The sequence below is a fragment of the Sus scrofa genome, chromosome 14, assembly GCF_000003025.6.
Source record: "Sus scrofa isolate TJ Tabasco breed Duroc chromosome 14, Sscrofa11.1, whole genome shotgun sequence".
Classification (NCBI taxonomy): domain Eukaryota; kingdom Metazoa; phylum Chordata; class Mammalia; order Artiodactyla; family Suidae; genus Sus; species Sus scrofa.
Genome location: NC_010456.5, coordinates 127,456,153 through 127,475,119, shown reverse-complemented (window position 1 = coordinate 127,475,119; position 18,967 = coordinate 127,456,153). Strand labels below are relative to the sequence as shown.

Sequence of the window (18,967 nt, the reverse complement as noted above, 5' to 3'; positions counted from 1 at the left end):
GCTGCATCTGTTACTTATACCACAGCTCCTGACAACATTGGATCCTTAACCCACTGAGCAAGGCCAGGGATCGAACCTGCGTCCTCATGGATACTGGTTGGGTTTGTTAACCACTGAGCTATGATGGGAATTCCTAATGTGTTATTTTTAAATGAAATACATTTTTCTGATTTTAGTTTATTTTTGTGTGTGAATCTCTTAGCAAACCCCTTAGAAGCATTAATAAACCCAAATTAGATTCTACTATTTATAACATTGAAGCCACATACCTGTGAGAAAACTTTTTATTGAATTTTAGCTGTCTACTTGACAAGAAAAGTTGATTCATAGAGCAACTGTGATTTGGCAAACTTGGATTATAATATTCAAGGTTACTAATGTATATAATGCTCTTTATGTTTTTTTTAATAGAGTGACAGAGTTACATGTTCTTTAGGAGCCATAAGGCTTGTTTATTAAAAAAAACTCTCAGCTACAACATTGTATTAACATGATAGATGTAATTTCTAACCTTTTTTCCTCTCAAAAATTTGGTGCCATTCTGTCTGAATCAAATGATTTCAAAGGAAGCTAAGAAAATGAAGAGGGCTTTCCGTTTTCCATCTATTTCAGAAGCAAGAGAAAAGCACTGAACATTATCTGTATATCTTCTTACCTTTCCCTAAAAAGTTTTTTCTTTAATCCCGTTCATTGAGAAATCATAAAATAGTATTCTTCTCCTCCATCAATATCTTTAAGTTGTGGGCTATTCATATTTTCCAAATGTTTATTTTTAATGTTGAATTTTTATATACCAGATCAACACATACTTTAGTCCTGATAGTATGTGTAAGGGTACAGACAGTTGTGGAATCAGGTCACATTTGAGATTTTAAGGCATAAATGCTCAGCAATTTGACTTCAAGCTAAAGAATGATAGCAGTGCGTGTGGTCTGCTACTGTCTAGGACCTAAAGCTGATTACAGTAAGTATTTAGGATTTGGGTAGACTTTGAGGGGTGGGGGAAACTTCCAGTTGGTACAAAAGACTTGAAAGCAGGAATCTGTGCAGTATATTCTAGGGGTGACTATGCTTCCTAGATTGGAAAGTTTCTATGGAAAGTATATGTTGGGGTGACTATGCTTCCTAGATTGGAAAGTTTCTAATAAAGGAAAATAGCATCGGAAAGATTGATAGACCCCCAGTGTGAAACCAAGAACTTTTTTTTAGGGCCACACCTGTGGCATTTGGAGGTTCCTGGGCTACGGGTCAAATTGGAGCTGCAGCTGCTGGTCTAAATCACAGCCACAGCAATGTGGGATCGGAGCTGTGTCTGTGACCTGCACCACAGCTCACGACGACGACAGATCCTTAACCCACTGAGCAAGGTCAGGGATTTAACCCACATCCTCATGGATACTAGTTCGCGTTTGTTACCACTGAACCACAAGAGGAACTCCATAGAACTCTTTTATGGTGTGTGGTTAGTGAGAAAGCATTAAAGCTTTTTGAGCAGACGAATATGTCTAGTGACAGTGTGCAGGATTAATTGAAAACTATAGGCCCTTAAGCCCAATTGTCTTTCATTTTCTTTGTCCTTTGCTTTAATAGATTGAAGATTAGGAGTTCCCGTCATGGCTTAGTGGAAACGAATCTGACTAGCATCCATGAGGACGCAGATTCAATCCATGGCCTTGCTCAGTGGATTAAGGATCTGGCGTTGCCAGGAGCTGTGGTGTAGGCCACAGACACGGCTTGGATCCCACATTGTGGGTATAGGCCAGCAGCCACATCTCCAATTGGAACCCTAGCCTGGGAACCTCTGTGTGCTGCAGATGCAGCCCTAAAAAGATCAAAAAGAAAAAAAAAAAGGACTAAAGATTATACACAGATTATGTTTCAGATTAAAGTTTTTTAACTCCTACAGTTTATAACTTGCCATGAGCTTCTCCATAAAAAACAAGGGTGCTAACAGCACATAAAGGCCTGAATAGGAGTTCTTGTCATAGCTCAGTGGTTAACAAACCTGATTAGTATCCATGAGGATGCGGGTTCAATCCCTGGCCTCGTTCGGGGGTTAAGGATCTGGCTATGAGCTGTGGTATAGGTCGCAGACACAGCTCAGATCCCATGTTGCTGTAGGTCGGGTGTAGGCTTGCAACTGCAGCTCCAATTGGACCCCTAGCCTGTGAACCTCCGTATGCCGAGGGTGCAGCCCTAAAAATAAAAACAATAATAAAAAAAAAAAAAGTCCTGAGTAATTCATGGGTAAATGAAATGCTACATAGTTTGGGCTTGATGAAGTGAAACTAGCTTGAGTTCTGGTTATACCACTCACGGTGTAATGTCACACAAATTCTTTAACCTTTCTAACCCTCATCTGGAGAGGAAAGTTAGTAATATTACCCACTCAGGATTGTGAGCATTGAATAAGATATAAAGCCTGTAATGCTCTTAGCAAACAAACGCTCTTAGTAAACATCTCTGATAAATACCTTTGCTGCTGCTTCTGCTGCTGTTATTTATCATTATCATGTACTAATCACTATCCAGTTATATTATTTCCATGGAACAATCCATTCTTTTTTGGGGGGGAGGCTTTTTAGGGCTTCACCCATGGCATATAGAGGTTCCCAAGCTAGGGGTCCAATCAGAGCTGTAGCTGCTGGCCTGCTCCACAGCTCGCGGCAATGCCAGATCCTTAACCCACTGAACAAGGCCAGGGTTTGAACCTGCAACCTCATGGTTCCTAGTTGGATTCATTTCCACTGTACCACAATGGGAACTCCTGCATTCTTTTTTTTTTTTAATTTATTATAGTTGATTTACAATGTTCTGTCTGCTACAGCACAGTGACCCAGCTGTACATTTATATACATTCTTTTTTCACATCATCCTCCATCATGTTCCATTACAAGTGATTAGATATAGTTCCCTATGCTATACAGCAAGATCTCATTGTTTATCCACCCCAAATGCAATAGTTTGCAACTACTAACCGCAAACTCCTCATCCATCCCTCTTCCTCTCCTGTCCCCTTTAGCAACCACAAGTCTGTTCTCCATATATCCATGAGTTTGTTTCTGTTCTGTAGGTAGATTCATTTGTGCCATATTTTAAATTCCACATATGTGATATCATACAGTATTTGTCTCTGTCTTTCTGACTTATTTCTCTTAGTGTAAGAATCTCTAGTTGCATCCATGTTGCTGTAAATAGCATTATTTGCTCTTTTTATGGCTGAGTAGTATTCCACTGAATATATGTACCACATCTTATTCCATTCATCTGTCCCTGGACATTTAGGTTGCTTCCATGTCTTGGCTGTTATAAATAGTGCTGCCATGAACATAGGGATGCATGTATTTTTTTTTTTTTTGAATTGTAGTTATGTCTGGATATATGCCCAGGGGTGGGATTGCTAGATCATATGGTAGTTCTATATTTAGTTTCCTGAGAAATCTCCATACTGTTTTCCATAGTGGTTGTACCAATTTACATTCCCACCAGCAGTGCAGGAGGGTTCCTTTTGCTCCACACCCTCTCTAGCATTTGTTACTTGTAGCCTTATTAGTGATGCCATTCTGACCAGTGTGAGGCAGCACCTCATTGTGGTTTTGCTTTGCATTTCTCTAATAATTAGTGATGCTGGGCATTTTTTCATGTGCCTGCTGGCCATCCATATGTCTTCTTTGGAGAAATGTCTCCTTAAGTCTTCTGCCCATTTTTCAGTTGGGTTGTCTGTTTTTTTTGGTGTTGAGTTATGTGAGTTTTTTGTGTATTTTGGACAATGAGCTCTTGTCAGTTGCATCTTTTGCAACTATTTTCTCCTATACCATAGGTTGTCTTTTCATTTTATTTATTTAGTTATTTATTTATTTTGCTTTTTAGGGCCACACTCGTGGCATATGGAGGTTCCCAAGCTAGCAGTCCAGTCGGAGCTACAGCTGATGGCCTATGCCACAGCCACAGCAACGCAGGATCCGAGACACATCTGCAGCCTACGCCGCAGCCTACATCAATGCCAGATCCTTAACCCATTGAGCAAGGCCAGGATCAAACCCACAACCTCATGGTTCCTAGTCTGATTCATTTTCCCTGTGCCACAACGAGAACTCCTGTCTTTTCATTTTGTTTATGGTTTCCTTTGCTGTGCAAAAGCTTATAAGTTTGATTAGGTCTCATTTGTTTATTTTTGTTTTTCTTTATGTTGCCTTGGGAGTCTGTGGCTGTCCCTCAGTTTATATCAGCTTCCATCCCTTTGTCAGCTGATGCTCAGGAGGTCCTGAGCATCTGCTAACAGTAACATTAATCATAACAATAGCTAACACTTGTTGGGAGCTTAGTATGTACCAGTACTATTAAATGCTTTACAAACATCAGCTCACTTAGTATTCGCAATAACTCTGCAAGGTAGGGGCTGTTATTAGCCCCTATTCATAGATGAGGAAACAGGCTTAGAGGAATTGGGAAAGTTTCTGTGGTTCCTCAGATATATGTGGCAGAGCTGGGATTTGAATCCATGTCTGTCTGACCCCAAAGCCTGACTTCAAGCAAAGCTCAGGTGCGGGGGGAGGGAAAGGCAAGCAGGAAGGGTGGCATGGTCCCCAACCTCAAGGGGCATTCCGTCAATAGTGGACACCATGGTGGCTTCGTTCACCCCAGCTGTCGGAGGTGCTGCTAGCTGCAGCTCTCGGCTCAGTCCCTTTTCAGGACTTGCCCTTGCCTGAGGAGAGACAGCTCACCCAAGATCTCGCCTTTTTCCCAGCGCAGCAGCATCCAATGGCTGTTGACATGGGTGTATAAAAGCCCAGCCTTGCCCAGCATGGAGGGCCCTCCCAGGTTCCGAGCTCCTGGAAGTTGGCTGAGATGGTGGTCGCAGGGTTGCAGCTCAGCTTCTCCCTCTGCCCACTCCTGCAGCTGTCATTCCCCCATGAGACTGGGCTCAAGAGCATTCCCCAGGAAACTTGCCTGCAGAGAGCCTGCTTCCCAGGGAACTGGCCCGTGACACTGTCTGATGGGGAAAGAAAGGATGCAAGAACGAGCCTGTGCTGCACTGTGAATATCCCAGGGAGAGGTCAAGAGGCCTGAGGAATTACAGAAGTTTCCTGGAGCACGTGGCGAGCAGGCTGAATTTTGAAAGATAGGAGGAATTAGAGCATTATTATTTGTCCATGCAAAGGAATGGGCAGGCAAACCTTGGAAATGTTCTGCTGAGTGAAAGAAGCCAGTCCACAAAGCAAAAGACCACATGTACGGATTCCATTCCTATAGAATGTCCCAAACAGGGACATCTGTAGAGAAAGAAAGAGGCTTCCTGCTTGCCTAGATCTGGTAGTGTGAGGCTGGGGGATTGGGAGGTGATTGCTAAAGGGTATGGGGTTTCTTTTTCTAAGGTGATGAAAGTATTCTACAGTTAACTGTGGAAGGTTGCATATGTCTGTGAATATGCTAAAACCTATTTTGTTGTACACTTTAACTAGGTGAATTGTATGGTATGTGAATTATATCTCAGAAAAGCCGTTTGGGGAGTTCCTGTCGTGGCACAGGGGTTAACGAATCCGACTAGGAACCATGAGGTTGCGGGTTCCATCCCTGCCCTTGCTCAGTGGGTTAACGATCCAGCGTTGCCATGAGCTGTGGTGTAGGTCGCAGATGCGGCTCGGATCCTGCATTGCTGTGGCTCTGGCGTAGGCTGGCAGCTACAGCTCCGATTCAACCCCTAGCCTGGGAACCTCCATAAGCCGTGGGAGCAGCCCGAGAAATGACAGAAAGACAGAAAGACAGACAGACAGACAGACAGACAGAAGAAAGGAAGAAAGAAAGAAGGAAAAGCCATTTTAAACAAAAAGAGAATGCGGAGGAGGGTGGGAGAATTGCAGATGGACAAAACGCAGGCAAATATGTGGAGACTTGTGTGAGTGTGTGCACACGTGTGTGTGTATGTGTGTGTGTGTGAGTGTGTGTGTAGGTGAAGGTGTGTATGGGTGTGATGGGAAGTAGCAGAAAACATGGCCAAAGGAAGGAAGGTGGGAAGTCCCTGCAGGGCAGAAGTTTGTCCTGGAAGATCTGAGAGTAATAAGATAAACATGGTGCTTTAGGCTGATGAATCTGGCAGAAAGGAAGGTAAGTACAGTGGGGAGGCCAAGAGACCAGTTAGGGGGCAATCTAGGCATGTGGGCTGGGGGACAGTGTCCCTGTTACGAGATAATACCTGGTATACAGCACACACATGCTGTCATGTTAGATGTCCTTGTATTTCTTTCTCAGTCATCATGCTCATCCCTGCTTCCCTCCCTGATGGTCCACCTGTCCCACACCCTCAATACTCCTAGTCCATCCCACTCTCTCCCCATCCCCTTTGGCCACCACAAATCTGTTTTCCATGTTGATGAGTTTGTCTTCTGTAGATAGGTTCATTTGTGTTGTATATTAGATTCCAGATATGATATCATACGGTATTTGTCTTTCTGACCTCCCTCCCTCAGTATGAGTCTCTAGTTCCATCCATGTTGCTGCAAATGGCATCATTTTGTTGCTGTTTATGGCTGAATAGTATTCCATTGTGTGTATGTGCCACATCTTCTAATCCATTCATCTGTCAGTGGACATTTAGGTTGTTTCCATGTCTTAGCCATTGTGAATAGTGCTTCAGTGGACGTTGGGGTGCATGTATCTTTTTCAGTGAATGTTTTATCTAAATATATGCCCAGGAATGGGATTGCTGGATCATATGGTAGTTTTATATTTAGTTTTCTGAGGTATTTCCATTCTGTTTTCCATGTGGTTGTACCAAGTTACATTCCTACCAACAGCATAGGAAGGTTCCCTTTTCTCCACACCCTCTCCAGCATTTGTTTGTTTTTTTTTAACATTTATTTATTTATTTATTTATATTGCTTTTAGGGCCGCACACACAGCATATGTAGGTTCCCAGGCTTGGGGTCTAATAGGAGCTGCAGCTTAACCCACTGGGCAAAGCCAGGGATGTAACCCACAACCGCATGGTTCCTAGTCAGATTCGTTTCTGCTGCGCCACAAAGGTAACTCCCCTCTCCAGCATTTCTTATTCATAGACTCACAAATGATGGCCATTCTGACCAGTGTGAGGTGGTACCTCATTGTAGTTTTGAGTTTCATTTCTCTCATAATTAGTGGTGTTGAGCATTTTTTCATGTTCCTGTTGACCATCTGTTGTGTCTTCTTTGGAGAAATGTCTCTTTAGGTCTTCTGCCCATTTTTCAATTGGGTTTTTTGATTTCTTGCTCTTGGGTTGTATGAATTGTTTGTATTTTTTGGAGATTAGTCCCTTGTTTTTTGCTTCATTTGAAGGTATTTTTTCCTATTCAGTAGGTTGTCTTTTCATTTTGTTTATGGTTTCCTTTGCTGTGCAAAAAAAGCTTTTAAGTTTGATTAGGTCCCATTGGTTTATTTTTGTTTTCATTTCTATTGCTTTGGGAGACTGACCTGAGAAAATATCTGTAAGGTTGATGTCATAGAATGTTTTGCTGATGTTCCCTTCTAGGAGTTTTGTGGTATCTTATGTTTACGTCTTTAAGCCATTTTGAGTTTATTTTTGTGCATGGTGTGAGGATGTGTTCTAGTTTCATTGGTTTACATGCAGCTGTCCAGTTTTTCCAGCAGCATTTATTGAAAAGACTGTCTTATTCCCAGTTTGTATTTTACCTCCCTTGCTAAAGATTAATTGACCATAGTTGTCTGGGTTTATTTCTGGGTTCTCTATTCTGTTCCGTTGGTCTTTATGTCTTTTTCCATACCAGGGATCAGTGCATTCTTAATTTTCATCATTTACTGTAGGAACACTCTTCCCATCTGGTCCAGAAAGAATCTCTCTCCTGCTGCACCCAAGTTTTAGGACCTACTTGGTGGGCTCTAGATGTTCTTTTTCTTTGTTGTAGGTGTTCTGCCTTGTCAATGAGAGTATGCCAAAAAAACAGGAGATCTGGGTACCACAGAAGGCACCATTTGCTGCCAGTTATGGGGGAGTATATTAAGTTTTGGTTTTGTAGAGTGCATGCAGTATTAGGTATTTGTTTTGGGTTGTTTTCCTACAGCTAGGTTTTGTTATTATGCTTTAAATGTTTATTATTCAGAAACTTAGACTTATCTTTACTTTTGTCAGGTTTAAGCCATTTTTCCCATTCCAAACCTTGAAAGGATTTGAAGAAGAGGAAGAAGAGCATATCCATATACAACAGTGGGCACTTACTGAAGGCCGCCTTAAAGTTACATTGCTAGAATGTAGCAGGTATGTTCTTTGTTTTGTCATCACTACATTATGGGAAAGAAAGTACAGTGAAAATGTATCTGAGCAGTATTTGTGTTTATTCCCTCTCTGTGTTAACTTACATTATATTATCTGTAAATTTTTTAAACATAAATTTTATAAAACTAGTCCTTTTCAACTTGTAAAAGATATAAACTGTATTTTAGAAAGCATTCTAATGGGGGAGGGGGATCATTTACTCTGCAGTAATTTCCAAACTTTTTAGATGCATAATGCTCTATTGGCATATTTCTTATTAGCAGTTCATAGCATAACAGTTTTCAGAATTGTTTGTAGTAATTGAAAATACACTGGAAAGTTGTAAAACCAAACCTGTAAACATACCCCTGTGATTCTTAACATTTTAGAGCTGGAAGAGAATCCTAGAAGTAATCTTGCCCGGCTTCTTTATTTTATTTTTCCAGCCCTGTAGTCTAAGCTGTGTTCATATTTTGCTTAACTACTTTCTACATTAAGCTTCCTTACTTATCTCCTAACACTGGTTACATATAACAATCAGAATGAGCTTTTCACAATGCATATCTTATTGTTACTTTCCTACTTAAAACTCTTTAATGCCTTCCCCATTACTCATAGAATTATAGACCCAAATCTTTTCCTAGCCTGCCTTCCTGTCTTTACTTCTCTAGATTCTTCCCCCACCCTCCCCTCACTCAAGCCTTCCTAAGAGAAGAGGTTAACAGACTTTTTTCTCTGAAGGGCCAGATTGTAAAATATTTTAGGCTTTATGGTCTCTGTTGCAACTACTCAACTCTGCCTTGTGGTATGAAAGCAGTCATAGACAATAAGTAAATGAATAGACATGGCATTGCTCTATGCCCTTAAAACTTTATATATGGATTTCATAATTATCATCTGCTGTAAAATTCTCCTTTTGATTTTTTTTTCAACCATTAAAAAATACAAAAACATTGATGGCCCACAAGCTATACAAAAGCAAGCAGTGGACTGAATTTGGCCCATGGACCATAGTTCATCATTCCTTGCCTTAGATATTTTAAAGTGTTAAACTCCTTGTGTTGACTCTACTATTTTCCCAACTGAAGGCTCCATCCCATTTTCTTTTCCTTGAAACCAGCCTTTCTCCTTTCACCTTTAAAGCTACTTCCTTAATGTATCTCCTGACATATTAACTACAAATATACTATCCTTATGCTACATTTCTCTTGCCATTTATTTAATAATCACTCTATTTTTATTTCCAGCCCATAACAAAAATAATTGCTTGAGTCCAGAGGTTTTATTTTTATACCTAATGTATTTGTATCCTTGCTAATAATTAGTTTAATTTAGAGAATACTAATAGTATGATAAATATTTGTCTTGGAGTAAATCAACATTGTGCACCATTATGTCATTATGTCAAGAAGTCTAGTTTAAATGGAATTCTTTTATCACAGAAAGACTAAATATGCTGTATATTTTGTAAAAGGGACTGCAATATACAGTAAGATGATATATGTACAATAAAAATATGGCTCTACAAAAGTCTGAGCTTGAGGTAGCTAAGCCAATATGCTATGATAAGTATGAGAACTAAATTTACAATTATAATTTAGGTTTGTCATATTAAAACATTTGGAAGGATCTTTCAAGTGGCCTGTGTCTAAGGTAATTTTTGATTGATTTCAGTGAATTTTCACAGGCATCAAAACCATACCATTGGATTCTCTTTTCTAAAATAATTACAGCAAATTGTAAACGTTTGAAAGGCACCTTCGGACAAAATTTCTTGACTCTCCTGTTCTTAACTCCTATCTACCTATTTACCCACCCATCCCCAAACCTGCAAAGATAGCCTTAAAGGTGATTCATTGATTGATTCATTGAACAGATATTTGTTTAATACAGTGTATATGATGTGTAATAGGTACTGTGCTGGGAACTTCAAAAAACTAATTTTTTTGCCTTAGTGTTGCTGGTGGCATTATGGTTTGGTTGTTTGTCTATTGCTTGTGGCTTTTTAACCACTAGCTGTTGTCACCTTTGCTCACAGTTCTCTTGCTTTACCTAAGGTACTGCTCACTTAAAGCATTGCTGTCAGCCTTTAACCCAAGACTGCATGAAGGCATTGAGAGAGTGTAGTCAGGCATCATTGAGGTCCTGTTGAATTGAGATAAATGGTACAAAGAAAAATATTATAATTTTTCAAGTATTTTATCCTACTTTATTTTTAATAAGGAAGTGTATAATGAATTTCTAAAACTGTGCTATATCATGAGTTGAAGTTCCCCATGTTAGTAGCATTTAGACATGCAAACATGCATATTTCTCCTGCTTGAATGAGATTTAAACATGTCCAAGTTGTTGTAATGTCATATGGATCATTTAGTGATGTTATAGTTTAAGCTTGATATTCTTATAAATGTTTATTTTTTAGAACTAAACGTTGAATAAGTTAAAAAGAATGTAACTTTAATAATTTTTTCCCCAAATCCATGAAATAGAACATCATACTCATCATTCACAGACAACAGTGGTTCTGTAGTTAGGATGTCTTTCTATCAATCTATCTATCTATTATTTTTACTTTTTAGGGCTACATTTGCAGCATATGGAAGTTTTCAGGCCAGGAGTCAAATCAGAGCTGAAGCTGCCCTTGAACGCCACAGCCACAGCAATGAAGGATCTCAGCTGCATCTGCAACCTACACCACAGCTCATGACAACACCAGATCCTTAACCCATTGAGCAGGGCCAGGGATCGAACCCACATCCTCATGGATACTAAGCGAGTTCCATTACTGCTGAGCCATGACAGGAACACTTTTATTTTTTAAACCGTTATTTTGAAATAATAAAATGGTTCTATGTGAGGATTCTTTCTTTTTTAACTGCTTATTTTGAAGTAATTTCAGACTTACAGAAAGGTCTGTGTGAAGATTTTTATCACACCTAGCTTTTGTAAGGCTCTTAAAAGTGAATTTTGCCAGTGAGGAAACAAGTTAGAGGTATCCATAGACAACTGGTTACTGAAAATACTGGAGTGGTTGTACAACTAGAAGCTTCAGGCATCAGAAGGCAACATGAAGGGGAAATAAAACTGGCTTTGAGTTAGAAAGTGCTATGTTCAAGAGTTCCCTGGTGACCTAGTGGTTAAGGATTCCGTGTTGTTGCTGCTGTGGCTCAGATTCCATCCTGGCCAGGAACTTCCACATGCCATGCCACGGGTACAACCAAAAAAAAGAAAAAGAAAAGGTGCTGTGTTCACATTCTAGCTGTGTTATGTATTCTCAGGCAAGTTACACATCTGCAAAAATGGGCAAGGGTACTGCTACACTGCTGGTGATTGTGATCAGAGATAGGTAAATAAACCATAGTGCCTACCACATAGTAAGGCTTCAATAGATGTGGCTTCTATTAGTATGCCTTAATGAAATCGTTATAGTATTTATCAAGACAACAAATCTTTAAACAAAACTGTGGCCTTATTTGCATATTTGGTTGTAAGAACTGAAATGTGAATTTTTTTAATTTGAGAGTGTCTCACATTGCAAAGGGAAGTTCTTTTCTAAGTATATGAAATGTAGTTTTGCATTTCCCAAATAAAGCTTGTGAATGGAAAAACAATTTTTTTTGGAAAACTTGGTTCTAACACTTCGCTTTTATCAAATTTTTAAAAGATGCTATTATTCTGAATAGTTGCTTGTTTTTGGTATTGATTATAGCTGGCTTTCTAACCACCAAAAATCTCAGTTGCTATTTATAGTATTTATAGTACTGCTATTAAGAGACTAAATTATTTCACATTAGTGTTACAATCATATTAAGATTATTATTTCTGAATTTATAATTTATAGTCAATCTTCTTAAAGGATTTTAGGTATTTTGCCCATTTGCAGTTAAATACAAAATGAATTAGATTAAAAAATCCATGTAGAAAAGATCAATTTTCTAGCAGCAAAGGAAACTTAGCTTTTATTTCTTCTCTTTTTTTTTTTGCTTTTTTAGGGCCGCACTCACAGCATATGGAGGTTCCCAGGCTAGGGGTCTAATCAGAGCTGCAGCTGCTGGCCTACGCCACAGCCACAGCCACAGCAATGCCAGATCAGAGCTGTGTCTGCGACCTATACTGCAGCTCACGGTGATGCCAGGTCCTTAACCCATTGAGCAAGGCCAGGGATCGAACCCACAACCTCGTGGTTCCTAGTCGGATTTGTTTCCACTGTGCCACAACAGGAACTCCAGCTTTTATTTTTTGATAAACCGTTTCAGGGGAAAGGAAATGCTGAGTCAGATTGTGGGAGGGATTTGTCCTCTATGTAAAAGACATTGAATAATTTAATGGATACCCCTTCTCATCTCTTATCTCTCTTCTCCTATTTTTATCAACCAGTTACAGATTTAAAAAACAAACTAAGGAGTTCCTGTCATGGCTCAGCAGTTAACAAACCTGGCTAGTGTCTATGAGGACACAGGTTCACTCCCTGACCTTGCTCAGTGGATTAAGGATCCATTGTGGCCATGAGCTGTGTGTAGATCATAGATGTGGCTCAGATCTGGCATGGCTGTGGAATAGGCCAGCAGCTGCAGCTCCGATTTGACCCCTAGCCTGAGAACTTTGATATGCTATGAGTGTGGCCCTAAAAAGCAAAAAAAAATTATAGTCAGTGAAGGCAAAACTTATGAAGTTTTGTTGTGTGAGAATTCTGTATTCTAAAGCAGTATATATAGGGTAGTCTGTCCTAATTATAGATAGAAATTCTAATTAAGGTCAATTCTTCACTGAGTCACACTTCAGCTGTTCTTAAGCCTGTATTTTTATCAGCACCTTTTAGAGTGTTGTTTTGGTTTACTGGGTTCCAAAAATACATCATTTAAATTTTTTTTAAATGTTAACATAAATACAGAAAACCACAGCAGTTGACATTCTGCTTTTATTACCAAGAGTCCTCCCTATTTTGCAATTATCTTTTATCAGAATGAACTAATAGATTCCTATTTTTTTCCAATGGCTATAATGCTTTACCATCCTTAATTATTTTGGCACCTAAATTATCTCAGATCTGGCCATGCAGAATCTCTTCAGACTGCCTCCTATATGCCTATGCCATGACCCTTTTTTCTTTGCCTTTTTCCTCCTTTTTCGTTTTTTCTTTCTTTTTTTTCATTTTTTGAGGTCTTCATTACTTTGTAGTATATGTAACAAACTGTTCTAGGTTCCTTTTGTATCTTCCCTATCACAGTCCTAGAATCAGCTGTTTTTCCAAAGAGCCCTGGTTCTTCTTAGGTAGAGATTGATTTGGGGAATCGGAATCTGGGGTTGGGTGTTTTCATTGCTACTTCATATAATCATAGGGCCCTTCAGTGTGCAGAGTTAGGAAATACATGTATGTGTAGACACTTAAAAATAAATATACACACACAAAGAGTTTAGAAATCATGAGTTTACCTAATACTTCCAGTGCCAGTTCATCCTCACAGGGTTGTTCCTTGCCTTAGTTCTTCCCACTTCCATATTTTTATGTCCCTTGAACCCTGACTCCCAATAATATCAGCACTTTGACTCATTTACTCAGTTGTGTACTACATATTAGATAGTTTGAGAATTGCTTTTTCCCTGCGTGTATAAAGAACATACTTAACTAAAAGGAATTCAGGATTTATTTGCAGTTCTCCCCTACCCTACCCATTGAGGGCATATATATGGTCAAATACTGTATTCATAAATTAGAATAATTTTTCCCTTTTAGTGTGGTTATGTTCATTTGAAATATAGTTGGGTTTGTTTCAGTTTATTTTCTCATCCTACCCCTGCCTTTTTTTTTTTTTTTTGTCTTTGCTATTTCTTGGGCCACTCCCACTGCATATGGAGGTTCCCAGGCTAGGGGTCGAATCGGAGCTGTAGCCACTGGCCTACGCCAAAGCCACAGCAACTTGGGATCTGAGCTGCATCTGCAACCTACACCACAGCTCACAGCAACGCCGGATCGTTAACCCACTGAGCAAGGGCAGGGACCGAACCCGCAACCTCATGGTTCCTAGTCGGATTCGTTAACCACTGCGCCATGACGGGAACTCCTTTTTTTTGTTTGTTTGTTTTTGTCCTGCCTTTTATCCTCATTGATTTTTTTATTTAATTCAATGAATTTTGTTATATTTATAGTTAACCATCATTACAACCTAATTTTAGAACATTTCCATCCCACCCACCCCCTCCAATCTATCTCCTTTGGTAACCTTAAGTTTTTCCAAATCTGTGAATCTGTTTCTGTTCTGCAAATAAGTTTATTGTGTCCTTTTTTTAGATTCCACATATAAGTGATAGTATATGATGTTTGTGTCTCACTGTCTGACTAACTTCACTAAGATTTCTTTTCTTTTCTTTTGTCTTTTTTTTTTTTTTTTTTTTTATCTTATAAGGCCAAACCCATAGCATATGGAAGTTCCCAGGCTAGGGGTTGAATCAGAGCTACAGCTGCTGACTACACCACAGCCACAGCAACTCGGGATCCTTAACCCACTGAGCAAGGCCAGGGATCAAACTTCATCCCCTTGTGGATACTAATTGTTTCGCTGAGCCACAACAGGAACTCCTAGCATAACCAGGTCCATCCATGTTGCTGCAAATGGTATTATTGCATTCCTTTTTATAGCTGAGAAATATTCCATTGTGTAGATGTACCACATTTTCTTTATCCACTCCTTTGACGATGGACATTTAGGTTGCTTCAGTGACTTGGCTATTGTATATAGTGCTGCAGTGAACATTGGGGGTACATGTATCTTTTCGAGTCATGATTTTCTCTGAATAGTTGCCTAGGAGTGGGATTGCTGGATCATATGGTAATTCTATTTTTAGTTTTTTGAGGAATATCCATACTGTTTTCCATAGTGATTGCATCAATTTACATTCCTACCAGCAGGATAAGAGAGTTCCCTTTTCTCCACACCCTCTCCAGCATTTATTGTTTGTAGACTTTTTGATGATAGCCATTCCGGCTAGTATAAGGTGACCTTCATAGTAGTTTTGATTTGCATTTCTCTGATAATTAGTGATGTTGAACATCTTTCCCTGTGTATTTTGGCCATTTGTACGTCGTCTTTGGAGAATTGTCTGTTTAGACCTTCTGCCCATTTATTTGATGGGGTTGTTTTTTTGTTTGGGTTTTTTTTTTTTTTTTTTTTTTTTTTTTTTTTTTTTTTTCTTTTTGGTATTGAGCTGCAGAAGGTGTTTATAAATTTTGGAAATAAATCCCCTGTCAGTCGTTTCATTTGCAAATATTTTCTCTCACTATGTGGGCTGTCTTTTTATTTTGTTTAGGGTTTCCTTTGCTGTGCAAAAACTTTTGAGTTTAGTTAGATCCCATTTGTTTATTTTTGTTTTTTATTTTCATTACTCTAGGAGGTGGCTCTGAGAAGATGCTGCTACAGTTTATATCAGAGAGTGTTTAACCTATGTTTTCCTCTAAGAGTTTTATAGTGTCTGGTCTTGCATTTAGGTCTTTAGCTTATTGGGAGTTTGTTTTTGTGTATGATGTTGGAGAATGTTCTAATTCTTCTACACATAGCTGTCTTATTTTCCCAAAATCGCTTATTGAAGGGACCATCTTTTCTCAATTGTATATTCTTTCCTCTTTTATCATAGATTAGTTGACCATAGGTGTGTGAGTTTAATTCTGGGCTTTCTGTCCTTTTCCACTGATCTATATTTCTGTTTTTGTGCCAGTGCCATAGTGTTTTGATGAATGTAGCTTTTTCATATAGTCTGAGGACAGGGACCCTGATTCCTCCAGCTCCATTTTTCTTTCTCAGGATGGCTTTGACTGTTCTTGGTCTTTTGTGCTTCCAAACAAACTTTAAAATATTTTGTTCTGTGAAAAATGCCATTGGTAATTTGATAGGGATTGCATTGAATCTGTAGATTGCCCTCGGTAATATACTCATTGTAACAGTATTAATTCTTCCAATCCAAGAGCATGGTATCTTTTCATCTGTTTGGGTCATCTTTGATTTTTTTTTTCTTTTTTGTTTTTGCATTTTAGGGCTGCAACTGCAGCATATGGAAGTTTCCTGGCTAGAGGTCTAATTGGAGCTGTATGCTACCACTACAGCAATGCAGGATATAAGCCACGTCTGTGACCTACACCACAGCTCACATCAATGGCAGATCTTTAACCCACTGAGCAAGACCAGGGATTGAACCTATGTTCTCATGGATACTAGTCAGAGTCGTTTCCACTGAGCCACAACAGCAACTCCCTCATCTTTGATTTCATTTCATTGACGTCTTATAGTTTTCAGAGTATAGGTCTTTAGGCAGGTTTATTCCTAGGCTTTTGTTTGTTTGTTTTTTGATGTGATGGTAAATGGGATTATTTCCCTAATTTCTCTTTCTGATCTTTCATTGTTAGTATATAGAAATATAGTCAGTTTCTGTGTGTTAATTTTGTATCCTGTGACTTCACCAAATTTGTTAATGAGCTTTAACAGTTTTCTGGTAGGATCTTTAGGATTTTCTAGGTATAGTATCATGTCATCTGCAAACAGTGATACTTTTACATCTTCCTTTCCAATTTGGGTTTGTTTTATTTCTTTTTCTTCTCTGATTGCCATAGCTAGGACTTCCAAGACTATGTTGAATAGAAGTGGTGAGAGAATATCTTTGTCTTGTTCCTAATCTTAGCAGGAATTCTTTAAGCTTTTCACTATTAAGAATAAATGGGTTTGGCCTTTATTATGTTGAAATTGGTTCCATCTATGCTCACTTTCTGGAGGGTTTTTATCAGAAATGGGTGTTGGATTTTGTAAAAAGCTTTTTCTGCATCTTTTGAGCAGATCATATGGTTTTTACTCTTCAGTTTGTTAATGTGGTGTATCACACTGATTGATTTGCAGATAATGAAAAATTCTTGCATCCCTGGGATAAATCCCACTTGATCATAGTGTACAATCCTTTTAATGCTTTGCTGGATTCGGTTTGCTAGTATTTTGTTGAGGATTTTTGCCTCTACGATCATCAGTGATATTGGCCTATAATTTTCTTCTTTTGTGATATCTTTGTCTGGTTTTGGTATCTGGGTGATGGTGGCCTCATAGAATGAGTTTGGGAGTGTTCCTTCCTCTGCAGTTTTTTGGAAGAGTCTCAGGATAGGTGTTAACTCTTCTCTAAATAATTTATAGAATTCGCCTGCAAAGTCATCTGATCCTAGACTTTTGTTTGTTGGAAGTTTTTAAATCACAGTTTCAATTTCCTGATATAGACGCCTAAGTTGATAATTATTTTCCCTTAACATTTTAAATATGTCAATCCCACATTCTGCTGAGAAGCATTCAGTCTGTGGTTCCTCTTCATGTGCAGCATGCCATTTTTCTGTAGCTGCTTTCCAAGTTTTCACTTTATCTTTGACTTTCAGCACTTTGACTAATGGTTTTTTTTGTTTTTTTGTTTTTTTCTTCTTTTGTCTCAGTGAACATCTTGGGTTTGTGCATTAATTTTTTAATCAAATTTGGTAAGTTTCGGGGCATTAATTTTTCAGATATTTTTTCTGCCTCTTTTTTACCTCTCCTTATGGGGTTCCAAATTATGCTTGTGTTCAAAGGCTCCATAGGAATCTGGGTTGGACCTGACTGCAGTTCTTGGAGGATCTCCTGCAAAAACAGGGGGTGACTGTGGCTCATTGTGTGGGAATGACATTGGAGGCAAAGCTCTCTGGAATATTCATCAGCATGTGTTTCACTGGAGGAGGCCATTTTGGGAAAATCCTGGCCCCACCCATCAGTGCTGAGAAGCCCCAGGCCAAACAATAATCCTGGTGGGATCACAGCCCCACCCAGCAGTAAACAGGCTTCCTAAAGACCTCCCAGGCACACAGCCACCTCTAATCTCATCCAGAGACAAAGCCCCACCCACCAGAGGGATAGGAAACAGCCCCACCTACCAGTGGGGAGGCACCAGTCCTTACCATCAGGAAGCCAACAGCAAGCCCCTATACCAACTTCAGTCACAATGGGGGCAGTCTTCAGAAGTAAGAGCGCCTACAACTCTATTGTCTGCAAAAAGGACACCACACCAAAACCTATAAAAATGAAAAGGCAGACAACTGTAACTCAGATAAGGGAGAAAGAAAAAACCCCAGAAAAAAAATCTAAGTGATCTGGGGATTTTTAGCCTCCAGGGAAAAGACTTTAGACTAATGATGCCCAAGATGATTCAAGACATAGAAAATAAACTGGAGGCAAAGACTGATAATTTACAGCAAACATTGAGCAAAGAAATACAAGATTTTTTAAAGCTTACCCAAGCAGAGATGCAAAATACAATAACTGAAATAAAAAATTCATTAAAAGCAACCAACAGCATAATACAGGAGGCAGAATAACAAATAAGCAAGGTGGAGGACAGACCAGTGGAAATCACAGATGCAGAACAGAAAAGAGAAAAAAGATTGAAAACAAATGAAGAGAGTCTCAGAGAACTCTGGGACAAGGTTAAATGCACCAACATCCATATTATAGGGGTGCCAGAAGGAGAAGAGAGAGAGAAGGGGACAGAAAAATTTTTCGAAGAAATAATAGCCGAAAACTTCCCTAACATGGGAAAGGAACCACTCACTCAAATCCAGGAAGCACAGCAAGTAACATATAAAATAAACCCAGGAGGAACACCCCGAGACACATATTAATCAAGCTGACCAAAATTAAGGACAGAAAATTCTTGAAAGCAGCTATGGAAAAGAAA

General features: G+C 39.1%; 1 protein-coding gene across 1 annotated transcript in view; it reads left to right on the top strand.

Moving 5' to 3' along the window:
* Nucleotides 1-18,967, top strand: part of PDZD8 (PDZ domain containing 8) — a 106,580-nt gene that overhangs the window by 27,302 nt on the left and 60,311 nt on the right. The window contains exon 2 of the mRNA XM_001927541.4: nucleotides 8,123-8,248. Coding sequence (XP_001927576.1) covers nucleotides 8,123-8,248 — 126 coding nt within the window. The remainder of the gene's footprint in view (nucleotides 1-8,122; nucleotides 8,249-18,967) is intronic.